This window comes from Sphaerodactylus townsendi, linkage group LG12 (genome assembly GCF_021028975.2).
Source record: "Sphaerodactylus townsendi isolate TG3544 linkage group LG12, MPM_Stown_v2.3, whole genome shotgun sequence".
NCBI classification, from domain to species: Eukaryota; Metazoa; Chordata; class Lepidosauria; order Squamata; family Sphaerodactylidae; genus Sphaerodactylus; species Sphaerodactylus townsendi.
In genome coordinates, this window is record NC_059436.1 from 14,713,511 (window position 1) to 14,733,264 (window position 19,754).

Sequence of the window (19,754 nt, forward strand, 5' to 3'; positions counted from 1 at the left end):
TGCTCCCAACAGCTGCTTAATAGCATGTGGACCATTTACATTTTAGAGGAACGTGGTTTTCTATGGAGTTTGGAGGCCAGGCCTCAGAGAAAACAATACCCTTTAAAGTTTAAAAGGACCACGTACAGTGGAACAGCTGAGATCTGGGACGGGCTCCCCCTCTGCTCCTCTTGAACATGCTACTGAAAGCACTCCAACAATTTTAGAAGAAAAAAGATCAGTACTCCTGACATTTTGGGAGTGTTTGGGGAAATTTATGGATATCCTGGAGATGATCTGAAACAACAAGTTCTGGGTTTATTTTTGGCTTGGGTTTGTCTGAACGCTGTAATGTGTATAGCTTGAGCTGATTAGATGCCAAAAGCTAAGGAGGGTCAGTGCTTGGATGGGAGGCCACTAAGGAAAGCTTTGCAGAGGAAGGCAGTGGTCTCTTCTTCTCACTTGCCTTGAAAACTCTATGGGTTGACTTAAGCGAACAGTGACTTGACGGCACTTTATACACATGTATCTGAATGTACGCTCCTAGTGGAAACCTGACCTCTTGACCTAACAAGTGAATTCTTATGTTTCCTACAGGATTTGTGTGGAGCGACCACCTGTGATACCTTGGGAATGGCAGATGTGGGCACCATGTGCGACCCCAAACGTAGCTGCTCCGTCATTGAAGACGATGGCCTTCCTTCTGCTTTCACCACGGCTCATGAACTTGGTAAGGCACAAACTGTGATTTGGTGGGGTGGTACATTCAAGAGCAGCCGCATCTCAAAGTGGAAAAGGGGGCATTGAGGGACAGCCCTGGGAAAATCTTTCCTGTTTGATTTCTGCCTGCTCATTCAAACAGTTCCAGTGTGCTCAGGCATGGTTACACTTGATATGAAATACAACATGATTGGCTTTTTTTTCATTAAACATTTTTAGACAAAGACCGGACCATCCCCTGATTACAAACCTAATGGGATCCTGGGGCCACTAGATTGTGAATTAGCTATCCTTGGTTGGAAGTACACAGCCTCTGAGCATTCAAAGGATGAGACCCCTCAAATGAAGTCTGCTTTCCTCTTCTGAGGTTGCCTTCCTCTTCTAAGCTTTCAAAGAGTGGCCACACACAAAAACCTAACTGGAGGTGTTCAATTCCTCTGAGAGGAGGAGGCAGACTTGTCGGATGTTTGGATTTCCTGATACCCCTGGCTCTCAGACGGGTCTTTGGCTGGACTACAGCACCGGAAAGACCAAACCATTCTTCTAAGGGTAGAAGTCCCTATCCAATTCTTGGGCTGAGTCCTGGCATTCAAACTGGTTCCAGGGCAAAACCCTTTTCCTGAGAGCCAAACTGTCTCTGTTACATTCACCCTGGGAAAACTTCTTTCAGGAATTCTGATGGCTATTCTGCTTACAGGAAGAGAAAGCTGGAGGATTGCAATCCCAGACACAGGGAAGGATGAAGCACTGGTTGCTCCCCCCCACCCCCCGCCCCCAGGAGTTTTCTTTCTCAGCATCTAGCAAGCACGAAGAACAATTGACAGAGCAATCCTGTGCAGAGTTACACCTTTCAGAGTCCATTGGAACTATTGGGGTTGGAACAGTGTAACTGTTTAAAGAATTGCTCTGCTAGCTTCATATTGTAGTGGTGGAAATCTGTTTGCTTTTAAGATCTCTTTTGTTCTTCTTAATCTGAATTGTGTAGACATGGGAAAGAATGGTTTTATGGCTAGGCAGTACTGCATGGTTAGTGTTGAATTAGGATCCGGGGGACCCTGGTCTGAATTCCCTTTCAGCCATAAAAACCTGTTGGATGATCTTGGGCCAATCGCTTTCTTGGCCTGACTTATCCCACAAGGTGGGTATTGTAAGGTTAAAATGGTGGAAAGGAGAACTTTGGGCTCCCGCTGGAGTTAAAGGTGGTGTATGAACTTCTAAATTAGCAGTTCTTTAGAGCATTTGTTTCTTGTTGGGATCTGGGCTTCAAACCAGAAAGCTCCTGGTTCAAGCAGGGACGTTGTCCTGTAAGTAAAACAACTGTCTCTGTTATTTTCTTTCTAAGTAGCTGTAGGCAGTATAAATAGGGGTCCTTACCCCATTTTATCCTCACAAAAGCCCTCTGAGGTAGATTAAACCAAGATAGAGAGATTGGCCCAAGGTCACCCACTGAGAGGGGACACATATCTATGGTCTGTCTCTGTAGCGACTATACCACACTGTATCTTGCTCTGATGTCTGCTCAGGTTCCATCGTCCTCAGTTTTAGACACAAAAGGCCTTTGTGGCTGCCAAGCAGTGTGGTGCCTAAATTAGCCAGATCATGCATCTGTGCGAACCCGTGTGATAGTGCAGGAGCAGTTAGCAAACCCTTCTAGGCATTTTGACAAAAGTGTATCTTTCTGTGACATTGCTTTACCTCAGCATTTATCCAAGGAGATCAGAATGGTGCTTACTCATCTCCCTTCCTCACCACAAATCACCACAATGGCCCAGTGAGGAATTTTAGAGCGTTTCCCCACTTACCTGCTGCTCCGCGCTACTCTCCCCAAGTAGCATGGGGTCCCCCGGCACTCCCCATTACAGGGGCGGCGACAACGCAGCCGCCCCGACTCTGCCGCTGTCACGTCCCCTCAGCGCGCGACATTCCTGGCACCTTTTGAAACAGCGCCTTTTGATGCTCTGGGTCGTGGGGAAGCCCGGGCGCGCATCAGAAATGACGCGCACTGTGAGTAGCGCGCAGCAACCATTCACCCAGGTAAGTGGGGAAACGACCTTAGGCTGACAGAGACCAACCAGCCAAGTTTGCCCAATGTGCTATGTGGTAGATTTGAAAGCAGATCACCAAAAGCTTACTCTAACAGATCACCAAGAGCTTATTAATGTAACATTCTCTAACCTCTATTCCGCATTGACTTTGGGCAGGAAGCAAACTTGCTTTTTCTGTATCCACCCCCACAGTCTGGAAGAATTTCCCTGAAGAGATTTGGGCGGCTTCTTCACTTTCTCAATAGAATTTAAGAAGTTCTTGGAGAGGAAGGCATATTCAGTTTTCTTTCGCTGGAAACTGGATTTGGTCGTTACGATGCTCATGAGCAATTGTTTTCTTAATGTGTGTGTTATGGATCTGCATAAAGCTCTTTGCACTTTTTGAAATGCAGTATGTTAATTTTAAATGGACTAAGTGAGTTTCAAAGGCTTGGATCGGATGGCAGCATTCTTTCTGAGTGTCTCTTTGGTGGAGGCTGTCCTCTGCTCTTGACACTTTTTCCCGTTCCTCCAGCATTTCCTCCTGCCCAGCATCAGTGTTTTTCCAGAGAGCCTTTCCGTACCCAGAAGTGCTAATGGCAGAGGAAGTGCACTGCACAATGGAGAGAAACTGTTGTGGTGGCCCTAGAGAATGGCAAGGGGAAACATTGCCTTCAGATCGAAGTCTAGGAGCCTGGCTGTCTACCTCATGCCCTCCAGGGTCCACTGTGGTTCTTATCGCTGCCAGATTTCCAGGTTCATCTTCTCACCAGGGGGACCCTGAATTGGAGCAACCCACTCCAGTTCTGCTTCCGGGGCCCAGTTCTGGCCTTGAGACATTCCAACCTGTCAGTTCTCCAACTTCATAAGTTGCTTTCCAGGTCCGTGGCTACGGCTGGAGGGTTTTGTGAATGCAGTAGTAAAGAGAAGCTAGCAGGTAGTAAAGAGAAGCCTCCCCCTTCCCTCTCCATAATCCTCCCCCTAGAGTGGGTGGACCTCAACCAGATGCCGCCCCCCCAGGTGGGTGGATTACAACCAGATGATGTGGCCCTCCCCATAGGGGTAAGGGAGTGGGAGTTGTTGAGACGCTTGGTCATCCATGGAATTTTTGCTGGGCCTCTTTCCCATGTGGGATACAGGAGGTTTTCTTTCTGGTCAGGTAGGATCTGTGTCAGTGCTTGCGTGGTTAGGGTGGGGTCTCCAAGGCAGAGGCATATTGGGGGAAATGGTGCCCGGGGACAACACCTGCTCTGGGAGCCCCCCGTGCCCACTCACTTGGGCGGATGGGGCTTGGGGTGGGGGTGGCTCGGACAGACATTGCAGTGGCAGCAGGCTGGCTGCACCTCTGAGCCCTGCCCCTGAGGGCTTGGGGAGGGAAGGAGGCAGCTCAGACGGGTGCCGCAGCAGCAGCCTGGATCCTGGCAGCAGTCTGACTCTGTCTTTTGGCGCCTCCCCTGCGCCAACCCAGCTCTTCCAAGCCAAGTTGGCACAGGGGAGGAGGGGGTGGGGGCGATTTTGCGCCCCTGTTGCACCCGGAGTCATTTGACCCCACCTGTCCACATGAGTGGTATGCCACTCCTCCAAGGAGAAGGAGAATGAATACTCAAGATCTTCCAAAATATTTTTTACTTGGCAGTGATAAAGCATATCCATGTGCTTTAGAGAAATTAAAGGCAACTGACACCTATCCGATAAGGCCTGGGACCAATTCCCCAGTAGTCAAATCTCTTCAAAAGAAGGTCTAGAGGGGATCCCTCTGACTGAAACTCAATCGAATTAGGAAGCATGGATGCAAGTCTCTAACAAGAAAGGGGAAAAGAGCATTCCTGCCATATGTTAATTTTACATAATTATTTACAAAGCAACATACCGTTTCTCTTGAAATCACAGGCTGTTTTAAACATGTCTCAGTATGTTGGTTTCTTAAAATAATTTGTAACATTATCAAATTAATTAGCCTCACTACTGACCATGGTGTGTGAACTGATATTATATTCCTTAAAAGGAAATGACTTCCTTTCCTACTTCTTGAACATCTCTCCCCAGGTCATCCAAAACCTACTTCTGGCATAAGTCCAGAAACTATTGTCTCTCTACTGTAAAAGGCCAAACAAAGCCAAGTGAGAGCTTTTGTGACCCATGCCCACTTTCTGGTTCTCAGCTCCCCACAAAAATATTGGTCAAGAGAAAGGCACATATTCAATTCAATTTCAGTTTCAATGACATTGCAGGCAGGCAGGCAGGCAGGCAGGCAGGCAGGCAGGCAGGCAGGCAGGCAGGCAGGCAGGCAGGCAGGCAGGCAGGCAGGCAGGCAGGCAGGCAGGCAGGCAGGCATTGATTGATTGATTGATTGATTGATTGATTGATTGATTGATTGATTGATTGATTGATTGATTGATTGATTGCCCTTCCGAGGTCTAGCTCGGGGCGATGTACATGCAAAATTACATTACAGAAAAGCTGTCTCGGCCAAAAATTACCCATAGGTTAAAAGTCAAAGATAATACCCAAAATAATTAAATAAAACCACAAAATCCATAAAATCAGCAATCAATAAAACCATACTTCTCTGGAGTCCACAAAAACCAAGCAGAAGTAACACCTATCTGTGTGCTAAGATGACACATAGCCCCAGGGAAGGCTGCTGGCCATAGGACAGTGATAGCAAACCTTTTGGGGACCGAGTGCCCAAATTGCAACCCAAAAACCATTTATTTATCACAAAGTGTCAACATGGCAATTTAACCTGAATACTGAGGTTTTAGTTTAGATAAAACGGTTGGCTCTGAGGTGTGTGTTATTCAGGAATAAGCTTGGTAGTTGGTGGCTTTGCTTTGAAGCAACCGTGCAACTCTTCCAACAGGTGAATCATGACCCTAGGAGGGTTTACTCAGAAGCAAGCCCCATTGCCAGCAACTGAGCTTACTCCCATGCTTTAGTTCTTCCAATGAAAATTAGTGGGGTTGAACAGCGCTTAACAGGGTTACCTACACTGCTTCCCCAAACTAGGTCTTAGGTTTAATGCTAATAATCGAGCCCAGCAGCCCAGGCCAGCCTAGATGTGGGGGAGGGCATTCTGTTTGCACGTGCCCACAGAGAAGGCTTTGAGTGCTGCCTCTGGCACCCATGCCATAGGTTCGCCACCACTTCCATAGGACCTGCCTCAATGGAATTCCTGGTGGAACAGCTCCATTTTGCAGGCCCCATGGAACTCCATGAAGTCCTGCAGGGCCCTGGTCTCCTCTGGGAAGTGGCCAAGGCTGAGAAGGGTCAGATGGACCTCTCTTGGGCCAGGGGTAATTAGGAGTCACTTAAAAATTCACAGCCAATGAAACAGTTATAAGAAATTATGTGAAGACCATCAAGAATGACTATATAAGGATTAAAATCAATATACTCCCCCCCCCCGAGAGGCATGGAACCCAAAGATATTGTGGGGTGCTGACTTTGTAATCCTGTAGAGAAGCTACAGTTGCCAACCTCCAAGTGGGGCTTGCAGGGCACCAGAATTGCAATTGATGTCCGTTCTACGGAAATTGGTTCCTGTGGAGGAAATGGCTGCATTGAAGGGTGGATTCTGGGTCTGTGTACCATTATGAGGTACTTCTTTTTCTCAGACTTTTCCCACCTGTGGCTCCACCCCCAAATCTCCAGGAATTCCACAACCCCAATCAAAGCAGTGTGGAGTCACTTGCTGCCTGGGCTCTGCGTCTGTCTGGCTTTGCTTGTTCCCTGTCAGATGTGCGCCAGACCTTTCTTGGCCAGGAGCCCCCATCCATCATCCTGTGGCTTAGGAAATGGCCACTTAAAAACCAAGCCACAGCAAAGAGGCAGGGCCCCGTGTCTGTGGTTGCCACCTGTGAAGCAGATTGAGAAATTGGGGGGATGGGGAGGTGGACAGGGACTGGATCCAATTTGGTTTTGAAAATTTCTTGGTTCATAATTAGGAGAGGGACAAGACTGATGTTTAAAATAAATCTGAATGCTTTTGCACAGGAAGTTTAGACAATAGCAAAGTTTCCAGGCAGATTTCAGTGCCAGGTTGGGGGGGGGGCAGGGGGACTCCACCTAAATGTGTGTGTGTGAGAAAGAGACTACAGCATTGTTCCGAGTACTATCAGGAGGTTTGATTGGAATGGTTAGAAAACAGCTGCTAGGAAGACAAGGACGCCTGAGCCACAGATACAGGCTTTCCGGCTTTGCCCCCGGTTCCCAGGCTTAAGAAACTCTGCAGTAACATGTCACGGCCGGGATGCATTAGACACACACCTAGATCCGGAGAAGCTCCGTGCCAGACTGTCAAAAGGATTTGTAGCCAAATTCTTTTGGCTCTCCTTCAGGGTGAGGAAGAGACTCCGGTTTTGATTAGCACTGCAACAAATTCTGCGGTTGCAAATCTGTTTCGGAATTGGCTGCACCAGGAACTGTTCATCCAGGAACTGGATTTCTTGGTCAGAGCGGGCTGGCTTGCGGATCATTGATCGAAGCACCTGGTAGTGGCAGCTTGCATGGGTGAATGCACCAATGTGGGTTACGTGTCACAGACAGAATTTCTGTACCGCCTGTTGTCAGAGGCATCCACGGTGCTTCCCAATGGAGCTGGCAGACTCATTCGGCTACAGGAATCATGTGCCGAATATTCGTGTGTGAATTAATAGTGTTTCAAGGTTGGTGCCTTGGACTGAACATGTACATTCTGGTATTAAGAATTAATCCAGTACCGATCTTGGTAGCCTAGGCTAGCCCTTATAAGTACTTGCATGTGAGACCACCAAGGAAATCCAGGGCTGCTGCACAGAAATAGGCAGTGGCAAACCAGCTCTGAATGTCCCTTGCCTTGAAAACCTATTGGGATGCCATGGATCAGCTGCAACTGGATGGCAGAAAAAAAGAAGGCCTAATTCTTTTGGAGAGGTTGTAAACTCATTTTCCTCCAGTCTGACTTCTGTAACTCCATAACCCACAAGACTGACGCCCACATAAGTTACGCCTGCCATTGGAGCTTGGCAGGGTTCCCTATGTGATCTGAGGATTCCCTGTTAGACTTGAGAACGTCAGGCTCTCCCAAATATGATTGTCACCCAGAAAAACATTTCTGGAAGCTGCTAAGTATGTCTCCGCTGCAAATTCAAATCAGGGTCAGTCCTCATTGGCCGATTTATGGAGGGGGCTCCAGGGGGCTCCGGGCATGCACTGGGAGCTGAAGCGAATCGGGGCAAGATTTCTTATCGCAACGTGCTTCCTCCCTGCCGCGCACTGAGAGAGAAAGTATGTCGGAGCGAGATTTCTTGTCCCGCCATACTTCCTCTTGACCCTCTGGTGCTTCTCGCTTTCCCCGTGAAAAGTGAGAGCACTTCTAATGCGACTTTTCACACTAAAGTGGGCAAGAGCTGGCAGCGGGTAATTGGCTGCTGTGTGGGATCCAGGCTAAAAGTTCTGCCAATAAAAGGTTCTAGCAACAGTGGTATGGATCATACGTGTCTCCCCCTCCTGTGGCAGCCCTCTGATCTCCCTGAAATGCTGTCACAGGGAAGCAAAGTTTCTGCCTCTTCGCGTGGTACCAATGCAAGTTCCATAGTGTACAAGGAGGAGCAAACTCAGAAGTCGAGCGTTCTTTGGACTTTGGACTTTGGACTTTGACCATCACAATGTTAATGTTTTGCCATGTTTTCAATTTAGTGGAATGTTATTTCAACCCCAGTTATTTAGCTTATATGTTCAGAGGGAGTCCAGCTTGACAGGGGGATCAGCAGAGGGGTTTTATTACCAAGAGTGGCCAGGAAGTCTGAATAAGGAAATGTGTGTTTCTTTTTCTTCTTCTTTTTTCCCTCCTGGTCCCTGTTGCTCAGGTTTCCTTCTTGTTGCATTTGTAAGTACTGGTGTCTATGCGAACCTTGGCCAGGGAGCTGCTGGCTTGCAGGCTCTGTTTGGCAAGGAGACATACATCTGTTGTAACTTTGTCTACCTTTGGGGGCAATATGATTTGAACATGAGCAGCAAAAAATTGGCTGAGCTGGGAAGGAGATCCAGAACAGCAGTGACTGTACTGTTTAGGTATATCCTGAGCTGGGACTCCCATGAGCAAAAAGGGTGTCATGGATTATGCAGAAACATTCAAGGAGTGAAGGGACGTTTTGTCTCATCTTCTACATGTTTAGCCCAGTCTACCCTGAGGGCTTTCAATCAGATGTCTGCTGCTAGATCCCTATTGGGAATTCAGTGCCCAAGTATGTTGGGATACCATTCAGATCCAGCCTTTACCACTGTGTTGTTCTCTTTACCCAAATGACCTGGGGAAGGGTTCTGTTTGCCCCACTGGGGGCAACATGGGGCCTTTCCCCACTCTCGTTGTTCCCCTCTATGCCGCGCGCTGCTCCCAGCGTGCAGCATCCCAGGCGCGTGCCCGGCCGTCCCCACGACCCCGCGCTCGGTGCGGGGCCATCAAAAGGCGCCGTTAAGAAGAGCGCCTGGGATGCTGCGCGCTGAGGGGTGCGACAGCAGCAGCTTCGGGGCGGCTGCGCTGTCACCGCCCCTCTCAGTGGGGAGTGCCGAGGGACCCCGCGCTACTCTCCTCGAGTAGTGTGGGGCTTAAGGTAAGTGGGGAAAGGCCCATGTATACTGATCGGGGTATAAGATTTCCTCAGTGGGTCAAATAGGGGCCATTTCAAATCAGGGAAATGTCCCCAGTGGACAGAAAAATGCTAAAGTCCTTTCTTCCCATGGGCCATGGTTTGATCTGAATTGGGGCCCCACATACTTGGAAACTGAGTTCCCAGCAGAGAACTCACAGCTGACATAAAACTGAACATCACAGGACTGGAATTGTTAGTGACAAAATGTTGTGGAGTTCATAGGGTCCCCGTAAGTCAGAAGCGACTTGATGACACATAGCACAAATACCAGCAGCCAGGCCTATCCCAAGCCCGAACATGCTTGGAAAAAAGAGGACAGCTTTTAGTCAGCAAATGGAAGTGTGAGCCCCAGTACCTTGAATTAGATGTGGAACACAGTTAACAGCCAGGGACGGGACCTCAGATAGGGGTAGCATGAGCCTTCATGTTATTGTGGATCCATTTCCAGTCTTTGTGCATTTTGAAACATGCCCATCAATAAGGCAGACATGTTTCTTTTTTCCAAGAGAGTTCGTCTCCTGAGTTGTATATATATCTTATATGATATTTACCTGAAGCAGTGGCATAGGAGATTAAGAGCTCATGTATCTAATCTGGAGGAACCAGGTTTGATTCCCAGCTCTGCCGCCTGAGCTGTGGAGGCTTATCTGGGGAATTCAGATTAACCTGTACACTCCCACACACACCAGCTGGGTGACCTTGGGCTAGTCACAGCTTCTCAGAGCTCTCTCAGCCCCACCTACCTCACAGGGTGTTTGTTGTGAGGGGGGAAGGGCAAGGAGATTGTAAGCCCCTTTGAGTCTCCTGCAGGAGAGAAAGGGGGGATATAAATCCAAACTCTTCTTCTTCTTCTTCTTGAAAGGAAGATAACCTTGAGCGTAGGATGGTTCCCTTCCAACAGGTTATATTCAAAAGGGTCTCTCCCCCATTACTTTAAATACTTGTAACGTTTATGCGAATTCAAGGCAGGCTACTCTTTTTCTTGATGACACAAGTTTTCCCTTTCATTTCCTTGGTGTTAAATGCCAGACAGGAGGTGTGCCCAATTACTTGCCTGCTTCTGGAAACTGCCATTATAGATTCCTCCCGCCTCCGCCATGACTTTCAGTGCCCAGATCTGATGTCATCCACTGCTGTCTGGCCTCAGAGTTGGGACCAGGAAGCCAGGAAAAAGAAATGGCTAAGACTGGCCACCCTCAGAGTGATGAGAGAGAAAGGAGGAAAGCAAAAGAGACTGGAAAGTTTGGCAGTAAACTGCACAGAGAAACAGTTAATGCAATGATTAAATGGATAAAAGATCAATGTTTGTTAGGGAATTAGGGAAAGATAGCATGTCAACCTTGTTAGCTAAAGAGAGAGTTGTTAACCTCCAAGAAGAAGCACGAAAGTAGACCTGGCAGTATCAGTCTAAGGACAGACGAGAAGTGACACAAAAGGACGAAGGGGTCACTGACCTTACAGCCCTCTCTAGCTGACCACTCGCCCATCTCCTGCTGGGTCTTCTCAGTTCCTTTGCACACCAGACATTGCTATTTCCAACACAATGCCCCAAATTCTGTCTTGAGTACCAGACCCTAGCTGAGGTCTAAGGGGGTGGACTTTCCGTCCTCACAGTGAGTAACTTCCAGATATCAGAATTGTCCTGGAGCATAACGAAGGCCTAATGCTTCCTTTAATCATTATGACTGGGATTGCCATTTCCCTGCTGGGTGCAGGGAAACCTCCACAGTGAGGAGGAGACTTCTTGAATTATCATTGTGATCTTAAAATCTGACTTCTTCCTTCTTTCAGGGCACGTGTTCAACATGCCCCATGACAATGTGAAAGTCTGCGAGGAGATCTTTGGGAAGCTGAAGACCAATCACATGATGTCGCCCACTCTCATACAGATTGACCGCACCAACCCTTGGTCCGCCTGCAGCGCAGCCATAATCACAGACTTCTTGGACAGTGGGCATGGTGAGTGTGGGACGGAGGCACCAAGAGAGGAGAAAAGTCAGGGTCAGTGGAGAGAGCAGGTTGGGTAGAAGAGCTGAGTGGCCTGAATTATATAGTCTTTGCTCCTGTGTAGTCATAAGTATGGACAGAACTCCTTAGGAAACCTTACTTCAGAACCTTGCCTTTTGATCCCATTGTTTACAGACACAGAGGAGGGAAAAGACAGTTTCTAAAAGTATTGTACGAGGGCCAAAAGCAGCAATATGTGAATGGTCATTCCTGCAGTACATAAACTTAGCCGTTGTCAAATGTTTGGTTGCCACTCAGTAGCACCTTCCTTTTTTCCTAGTTATGAATCGGTTGAGATAGCCAGAAATTGCGGCAAGCTCTTGTCTTGTATGATTTCAGTGAATGAAAGAATTGCCTCTGAACTGTGACCAGGTGGAAATGTCAGAATGAATTTGGAGGTGAAATTAACAAGAATTTTGGTAATGCAAGTGAAATTTTTCAAAAACATTCCATGTAGAGGTGGGTGTCTCTTACGAGTTGGCCTGTGACTGGGGCCCTTTCCGCATGGGCCAAAAACGACGGCCTGGGGGCGGTAAAAACGCCGCCCCCAGGCCGCTGTTCGCACAGGCGGCGCTGCTGCAACGCAGCAGCGCAGACCTGACTGCCCTCCTCCTCCCCCTTTAAAGGGTTGTTGTTGGGGGGAAAGCATCTTCCCGGCGGCGCGGTGCGAACGGGGCAGGGGGAAGAGGCCGCCCGCATGCATGCATGCAAACGGCCTTCGCCTCCACGCCGGCGGAATTCTCGCCGCCGTGGAGGCGACAGGGAGGCCGTGCGGAAACGGCCTGGGATAGGGTTTCAGAGCCTACCAAAGACTCCTTTCCTCAGTCCCTGAGGCTGAAAGGTAAATTTAGATGGGGCAGAGCTGGCATAGAATGGGCCAAATCTATTTACAAGCCAAATTAAATTCAAAAGCATTTTGCCCCGGCTGGCTGTTGTGGGTTTTCCAGGCTGTGTGGCGGTGGTCTGGTAGTTTTTGTTCCTAACATTTCTCCTGCATCTGTGGCTGGCATCTTCAGAGGTATGTAATAGTGAGAATGCAACAGCAAATGCAACTGTAAATAAACTCCACTCAGACATGTGCAGATGTGTCTCCCCCCCAGAGGTGGACAAAATATACACCCCACCATACAATCACTCCACACCGTGCCACAGAGAGAAACACGTCTCAATGTGACATACCTCTAAAGATATGGGCAAAACGTTAAGAGCCAAAACTACTAAACTTTGGCCCTGTAGCCTGGAAAACGCACAACAGCCAGTTGATTCCGGCTCTGAAAGCCTTTGATAATACACTGATTTTGCCTCATATTGTAAACAGCTAATGATGTCATTACAGGATTTCTAGTCCTTTCCTATTATGAAATTCAGAACCAGATCAGAAGTGCCAATTTCTGCTCATTTCCCAGCTCTGCCGTCTCACGGGCTGATGCTCCTGACATATTGTTAGGCAGTTTGAATGCTGAGTGAACGGCTCCTGTGCTATCCTTGCCCGTAATTTTCAGCCTTTGTTACAGAGGAGAAAAGAAAACTTTGGGGAGAAAAGGCAACGAAATGCAAAAGGTTAAGGCTGTGACATTTTTGTGTAGCCTCAAATGTATACAAGAACTTTGCACGGAATTGCTACAGGCTGGTCTTCTTTCATTTTATTGTCTTTTGATCCTGTTGTTGACAGTACTTTATCGCAGCTTGTGTGCATGGGAGTGCATGAATATTTATGTTTGTGAACACATGCCATGCATGCAATGTTGGTTTTAGGCCAAGAAGGTTCTAAGCCACAAAACCCTACATTGCTTTGATATAACAAACCAGCCCAGCTTCCCCTCTAAAATCTGTAGAATTACAAGTATAAGAAGCTGGTTCATTAGTTAAGATTTATTTTATTTATTTTTGATTTATTCTTTGATTTATACCCTGCCCATCCCAAAGGGCTCAGGGTGTCGAACAACAGAACACGACGGTACACATTAAATATGATAAATACCAATAAATTACCTAAGAACTATAAAATAGAAAACAGAATTACAGATGGCTACTTAAACAGATCAGACCTAGCGTTAGTCAATAACAATAACAGCAGCACTATATCTACATTAACTACATTAACAGTATATCAATACATTAACAATACACCAACAATATATCAATATATATCAGCACATTAACACTATATTAACAGTACACATCAGTACATCAACACTACATCAATAGATTAACTATAGAGCTAACAACTACTCTATACTAAAGTTTAACTGCTGTAAAAATAAATCTAACAGCACTACCTAATTTACTCCAAAAAAGAGCTGACTGCCCTAACTAACCTACACTCCCTAATATACTAAGGTGGAAAGATGAGAACTAGTAGTGGTATTTGTAGTTCTAGTGTTAGTTTAGGGTCTGCGAGATTTGAATTCAAATCCCCTGGCCTCTCTTGAAGTTCTTTGGTTGACCTTGGGCCAGTCACTGTCTCTCAGCCTCACAGGTATCTTTGCCAGCCTCTATGTGGTGCCTGAAGATCTCCCAGAGTTACACCTGCAGAGATCAGTTCTCCTGAGAAAACTGGCAGCTTTGCAGGGTACCAAAACAAAGTAACAATATACAGGTTAAAGCATCAAGCACAAACCATAAAACAAAAAAGCATGATGAACCCGATGGGGAATAAAGACGTGAATATTTTTTAGGTAGGTTATTCTCTCCTAGCTACATTAGCACTCTCCACAGACACAGCAGAAGAGAACAAAGGGTGACTGAGTCCTTTAAGACCAGCTGTTTGCAGGTTGGAGACATCACATGCTGCAGGGCCATCGGCCTGACCTGCTGGTTTGGCGCAGTCCTCCCATTTCATTAAACAATTTACACTTGGAAGACAGTAAATCGTTGTAAACACAACCTCTGAGCCTTGGAGCAGCCATCTCAGAGGGGCTGAGTGATGCCTGCCAGTGGGTCACAAGAACTCCCAGCTCGTTTGTTTTTAAGTCTTCATTTGCTTTAACCAAAGTCGCTCATGCATCATAAACTGCTTGAAGGTTGGAATGCAGCTTGTAAATCGGCCTTCTTGCCTCACCATCTTCAGTGCTTTTAAAACAGCCCCCCTCCCGTGTTTTATGACTGAGTGGTTTTATTGGAAATTGCTTTGGACAGCCTTCAGAAAAGCAGAGTCCCAAAACTGGTTGTTGTGGGTTTTCCGGGCTGTGTTGACCGTAGTCTGGTAGCTCTTGTTCCCAATGTTTCGCCTGCTTCTGCGGCCAGCATCTTCAGAGGTGTATCACAGAGATCTCTCTGTAGTGCACCTCTGAAGATGCTGGTCACAGATGCAGGCGAAACATTAGGAACAAGATCTACCAGACCATGGCCGCACAGCCCAGAAAACCCACAACAGCCAGTTGAATCTGGCCGTGAAAGCCTTCAACATGACAGAGTCCAAAAGTCTAATGGAAACTCTTTTTGCTAACACTTCTGCCGTCTCTGTCTTCCCAGGTGACTGCCTGTTAGACCAGCCCACCAAGCCCATTGAAATGCCTGAAGACCTCCCTGGAGCCAACTACAACCTCAACCAGCAATGTGAGCTGGCCTTTGGCGTTGGCTCCAAGCCTTGCCCATACATGCAGTACTGCACCAAGCTGTGGTGCACAGGGAAAGCTCGAGGCCACATCATGTGTCAGACGCGTCACTTCCCCTGGGCTGATGGCACCAGCTGTGGAGATGGGAGGTTCTGCTTGAAAGGGGCTTGTGTTGAGAAGCATAACATCAGTAAGTACCGGGTGAGTACTTGATAGCTGTGCATTATGAGGATCCATACAGAGGCAGGGTAGTGGTGGCGGCAGCAGCAACTTATTTATTACAATTGTGTCCTGCATCTTTTCCATCATGGCATGCAAAATGGTATATGTATTTGCAAAGATTGTGATTTCTGTGCCACAAGGCTGTACATTCTAAACATAAAGTAACTTCTGTAAACAAATCAATGTAATTTGCAAAAATCTGTGGCTGTAAAGAATTTTGGAACTCCAAGATTTTTCTGCCCAGACCCAGATGGCCTGGGCTAGCTCAGTCTTGCCAGATTTTTGGATCTAAGCAGGGGCGATCTTGGGAGTACTTGGTTGGGAAGCCCAGTCCAGGTGGAGAGACATTCAATGACAAACCACTCCTGCTTGCCTTTTGCCTAGAAACCCTTTGGGGTCACCATAAGTTGGCTTCAATTTAACAGCACTTTCTACCAAGATTTTGCCAGGAGTTGCTGGCAGAGGTGTATCTTGGGAAAATGTAGCCCGGTGCAAAATCTGAGTTTTTGTGCCCCTCACACCCCTATATGGGCAGCTGCCTTCCCCCACCATGACCAAGCAATGGTTTTTTTGCACCAGGTCTTGAAGTCAGTGTACGGACCCGAGGGGAAAGGAGGAGGAATGTGGGGGTGATTTTCCGCCCCCCACATGACTAAATGGCTGCAGCCCAGGGACATTTGACTTTTTATGTCCCCCTGGGTGGTACACCCCTGGTTGCTGGCACACTTGTAAGCCTGTCTTTGCAATCGTAAGTGAGCAAAACAATCAGTGAGCAAAACTCCATGGTGGTGAGGGCTGAGAGTTTGGCATGTACTCAACCTGCTGTTTTGTGGTAGGTGGATGGCAACTGGGGGAAGTGGGCACCCTATGGCCCATGCTCTCGGACCTGTGGCGGAGGAGTCCAGCTGGCCAAGCGTGAATGCAACAACCCCCCACCTGCCAATGAAGGGAAGTACTGTGAAGGGGTTCGAGTGAAATACCGTTCTTGTGGTCTGGATCCCTGCTCAGATTCAGGTGAGGCTCTGTAAAGATGTGGACTTGGATATGGGTGGCTTACCAGATGTGGGTTCTGAACCATTGCCATTCCAACCCATTCATAACTAGTTGCTCATCAGAGTGCTGATTACCTGCTGTTCCGTCTGTCTACCATGATTTTAACAGTGAGATCAAATAGTTGATCAAGGAGTTGAACAGCTGAGCTTGAAATGTTCTCAGGGCAGAAATACTTCTGCAAGAGGGAGAGATTTCTCACAACACCCAGCAAATGTTGTAGCAACTTAGGTCATCTGCCAAGACCCTTTAGGAGAGATTAGTGAAGCTGTAGGAGCAAGGGCTTGTTTGCAGTGACTCCTTGTTTTGGGAAAGGTGCCCACTTGGCACCTAATCTTTTAGATCCAGGTTCTGCGTCAGATCATACTTATTAAAACCCAAACATTTGACTGTTGCTACATTTTCTGTGTTTCTGGTTTTGTTTTCCCATTTCTCACTGACTGGCTTTATCAGTTTTAATCTCCTTTTTAGTGGGTTTTTGATACCAGCCTTGCATGGTGTTACATTTTGAAATTGATGGTAGTGTTGGATTTTATGGTGGTTGTTTGCTGCTCAGGGGCCATTTTGGTTCAGCAAATAAAGTTCTTAATAATAATAAGTGGTGGTGATCTGTGGAACTCATTGTCACTTAATTGCTTATGTAGTTCTTATTACTCCAAAATCCAACTACACCAATTTATGAAAAGTAGGTCTATCAAAACCTCTTAAGCTGTTATGCCTTTAAAAGGGGGTTAGGCAGATTCTTGGGGGTGAGTTCCATCAACTGTTTACAGCCATGATGAGTAAAGGGAAACTTGGTATTCAGAGGCAGTGAACTTCAGTGAACCCAGTTTTAGGAAGTGTCATCTTGGCTTCTATGCTCTGTTCATTGGTGAACCGATTGTGCAACCGATTGGCTTCTCTATGAAAGAAGATGTCACACTACATTTGACCATTGATCTAATCCAGCAGGGATCTGAATGGAACCTCCTCGAACAGAAGCAGTATTGCCTAAGACAAATAATGGGGTGGTGGCGGGATGGCGGGGGGGGATCACTTCTCTTATGGCCAGCTTATGGACTTCCAAAGGCATCTGGCTGTCTGGAACTTCTATGTGATATAAAAAACAGTTCTTGCCTTGTTAGGACATGATATGTTTACATTGTGCTCAGATACCAGAACTCAAGCACATATAATTGAGACATAAATCCCCTTAGCAGTCATTGCTAATTGGTAGTAACTATGCCAAACGATTAACTTAAGACCGTAACCCCTCAGATGGCCCAATACTGGAATGGCGAGACTGAACAATTTCAGTGGGGTTTGCTCGTGCTTAGCTTTAGTATGCTGGCTGCCTCGTGTACCGACCACAATCTAATGAGCTCCAAATGGCTTTTGAGATTGAATGGAACTGTTTTCTCACAGTCCCAGGGAAAAGCTTTCGGGAAGAGCAGTGCGAGGCTTTCAACGGGTACAACCACAGCACGAATCGGCTTACGGCCACCATCTCCTGGGTCCCCAAGTATTCTGGCGTGTCTCCTCGGGACAAATGCAAGCTGATCTGCAGAGCCAATGGAACAGGGTACTTTTATGTCTTGGCTCCAAAGGTGAGTTCAGGAACCGGTCAACTCATTGAGAGCAGCAGTGGCTTAGTGGTTAAGAACAGGTGTATTCTAATCTGGAGAACTGGTTTTGATTCCCCACTCTGCCACTTGAGCTGTGGAGGCTTATCTGAGGAGCCAGATTAGCCTGTGCACTCCAACACATGCCAACTGGGTGACCTTGGGCTCATCAGAGTTCTTCGGAGCTCTCTCAGCTCTACCCACCTCACAGTGTGTTTGGGGTTTTTTGTGGGGTGGGGGGGGGGAGGAGGGAAAGAAGATTGTAAGCCTCTTTGAGTCTCCTTACAGCAGAGAAAGGTGGGTTATAAATCCAAACTCTTCTTCTCTTCTTCTTTGGCATCATCTTGGTAAAAAAGTCTGTTTGGGGGCACAACCAGTTTGCAGAGAGGTCTACATAAACAATGCAAAAATGCAATTAGTATCCAAAAGGCTATCACCACAACTACGTGGTATATTTTAACAAATAGATCAGTTTATGAATGAAAGTTTACAATAAATCATATATTTTCATACACTTCATGCAGAGAGGGCTGGCAAAAGTGATGGATGGATGGAAACCAAAGTGGAAATTAGAACAAAAGCGGAGAATGTTTTGACTCTCATAAAAGGCAGAATGTTCGAATTTATTGAGTGAAATTTCTCTTAGAATACATGAACTGGGTACATAGCTTGTAGTTACTTGCATCAATGAATAAACTGCATCATACTTTGAGCATTAAACCTGAAGGACACTCTAGAATATGTATTGTTGAAGGCTTTCACGGCCAGAATCACTGGGGTGCCGTGCGGTTTCCGGGCTGTATGGCTGAAGATCCTCTGAAGATGCCAGCCACAGATGCAGGCGAAACGTCAGGAGAGAATGCTGCTAGAACACTGCCATACAGCCTGGAAACCACACGGCACCACTCTAGAATATTTCAGAAGAGTGCTACGCATAATCCTTCTAGTGGTAAAGGGTCCAGTTGACATCATTTTTAGTGCCTGTTTTTTAAACTTCCAGGGGTCATAATGGCACTTCTGGATAGCCTTCAGAACCACAGTGAAAATTATTTAGAAAATACCTGATATTGTTTGAAAATCTTTTTTTCTGGATGCAGGAGGGGTGAATACTGAACTAAAACTTAGCTCCTTCTACACTCTGTGGTAGCTATACTGAATGGGCAGTAAAGGAAAAGGTGGAGCTTTGCTAAAGTAGAGATTGGCGTTTATGTATATGCATGCTCTATAGAAATGAGGGATTTCACAGTTAATATGCTAACATTAAGGACATAATACCTTTAAGACACTTGCTAGTTTGGGGTGCTGTGTGGTTTCTGGGCTTTATGGCCGTGTTCTAGCAGCATTCAGAGGATTCAGATCCTCTGAAGATGCCAGCCACAGATGCAGGCGAAACGTCAGGAGAGAATGCTGCTAGAACACGGCCATACAGCCCGGAAACCACACAGCACCCCCCGTGATTCCGGCTGTGAAAGCCTTTGACAATACTTGCTAGTTTCTTTATGTGGAATCTGGGATGCAACTCCATCTACTTAATGTATCTCCTTCATTTCCCCATCGAATGACTTGTGCTCTTGTGTTGATATTGTGAATAAAGATGAAGCATTTTAAAGACGGTGCTGCGCACCAATTGCTGTGTGCCTCCACTGCTCCCCTTTTGATCCTTAAATGGCGCATTCCATCTTGATGCTCCCTAGGTGGTGGATGGCACCCCGTGCTCTCCGGACTCTACCTCGTTGTGTGTTCAGGGCAAATGTATCAAGGCCGGATGCGATGGGAAACTTGGCTCGAAGAAGAAGTTTGATAAATGCGGGGTGTGCGGTGGGGATAACAAGAGTTGCAAGAAAGTCTCTGGCCTGTTCACCAAGCCGATGTGAGTAAACTTCCTTCTCGGACAGGGAATAAACTGTGCTGCTTTCTACTAATGAGCCAATGGACGCCTGGCTTTGGGTGACTGTAATTATG

General features: G+C 46.9%; 1 protein-coding gene across 1 annotated transcript in view; it reads left to right on the top strand.

Moving 5' to 3' along the window:
- Positions 1-19,754, top strand: part of ADAMTS15 (ADAM metallopeptidase with thrombospondin type 1 motif 15) — a 40,965-nt gene that overhangs the window by 19,654 nt on the left and 1,557 nt on the right. The window contains exons 2-7 of the mRNA XM_048512987.1: positions 577-709; positions 11,147-11,314; positions 14,837-15,120; positions 15,978-16,155; positions 17,596-17,777; positions 19,487-19,662. Coding sequence (XP_048368944.1) covers positions 577-709; positions 11,147-11,314; positions 14,837-15,120; positions 15,978-16,155; positions 17,596-17,777; positions 19,487-19,662 — 1,121 coding nt within the window. The remainder of the gene's footprint in view (positions 1-576; positions 710-11,146; positions 11,315-14,836; positions 15,121-15,977; positions 16,156-17,595; positions 17,778-19,486; positions 19,663-19,754) is intronic.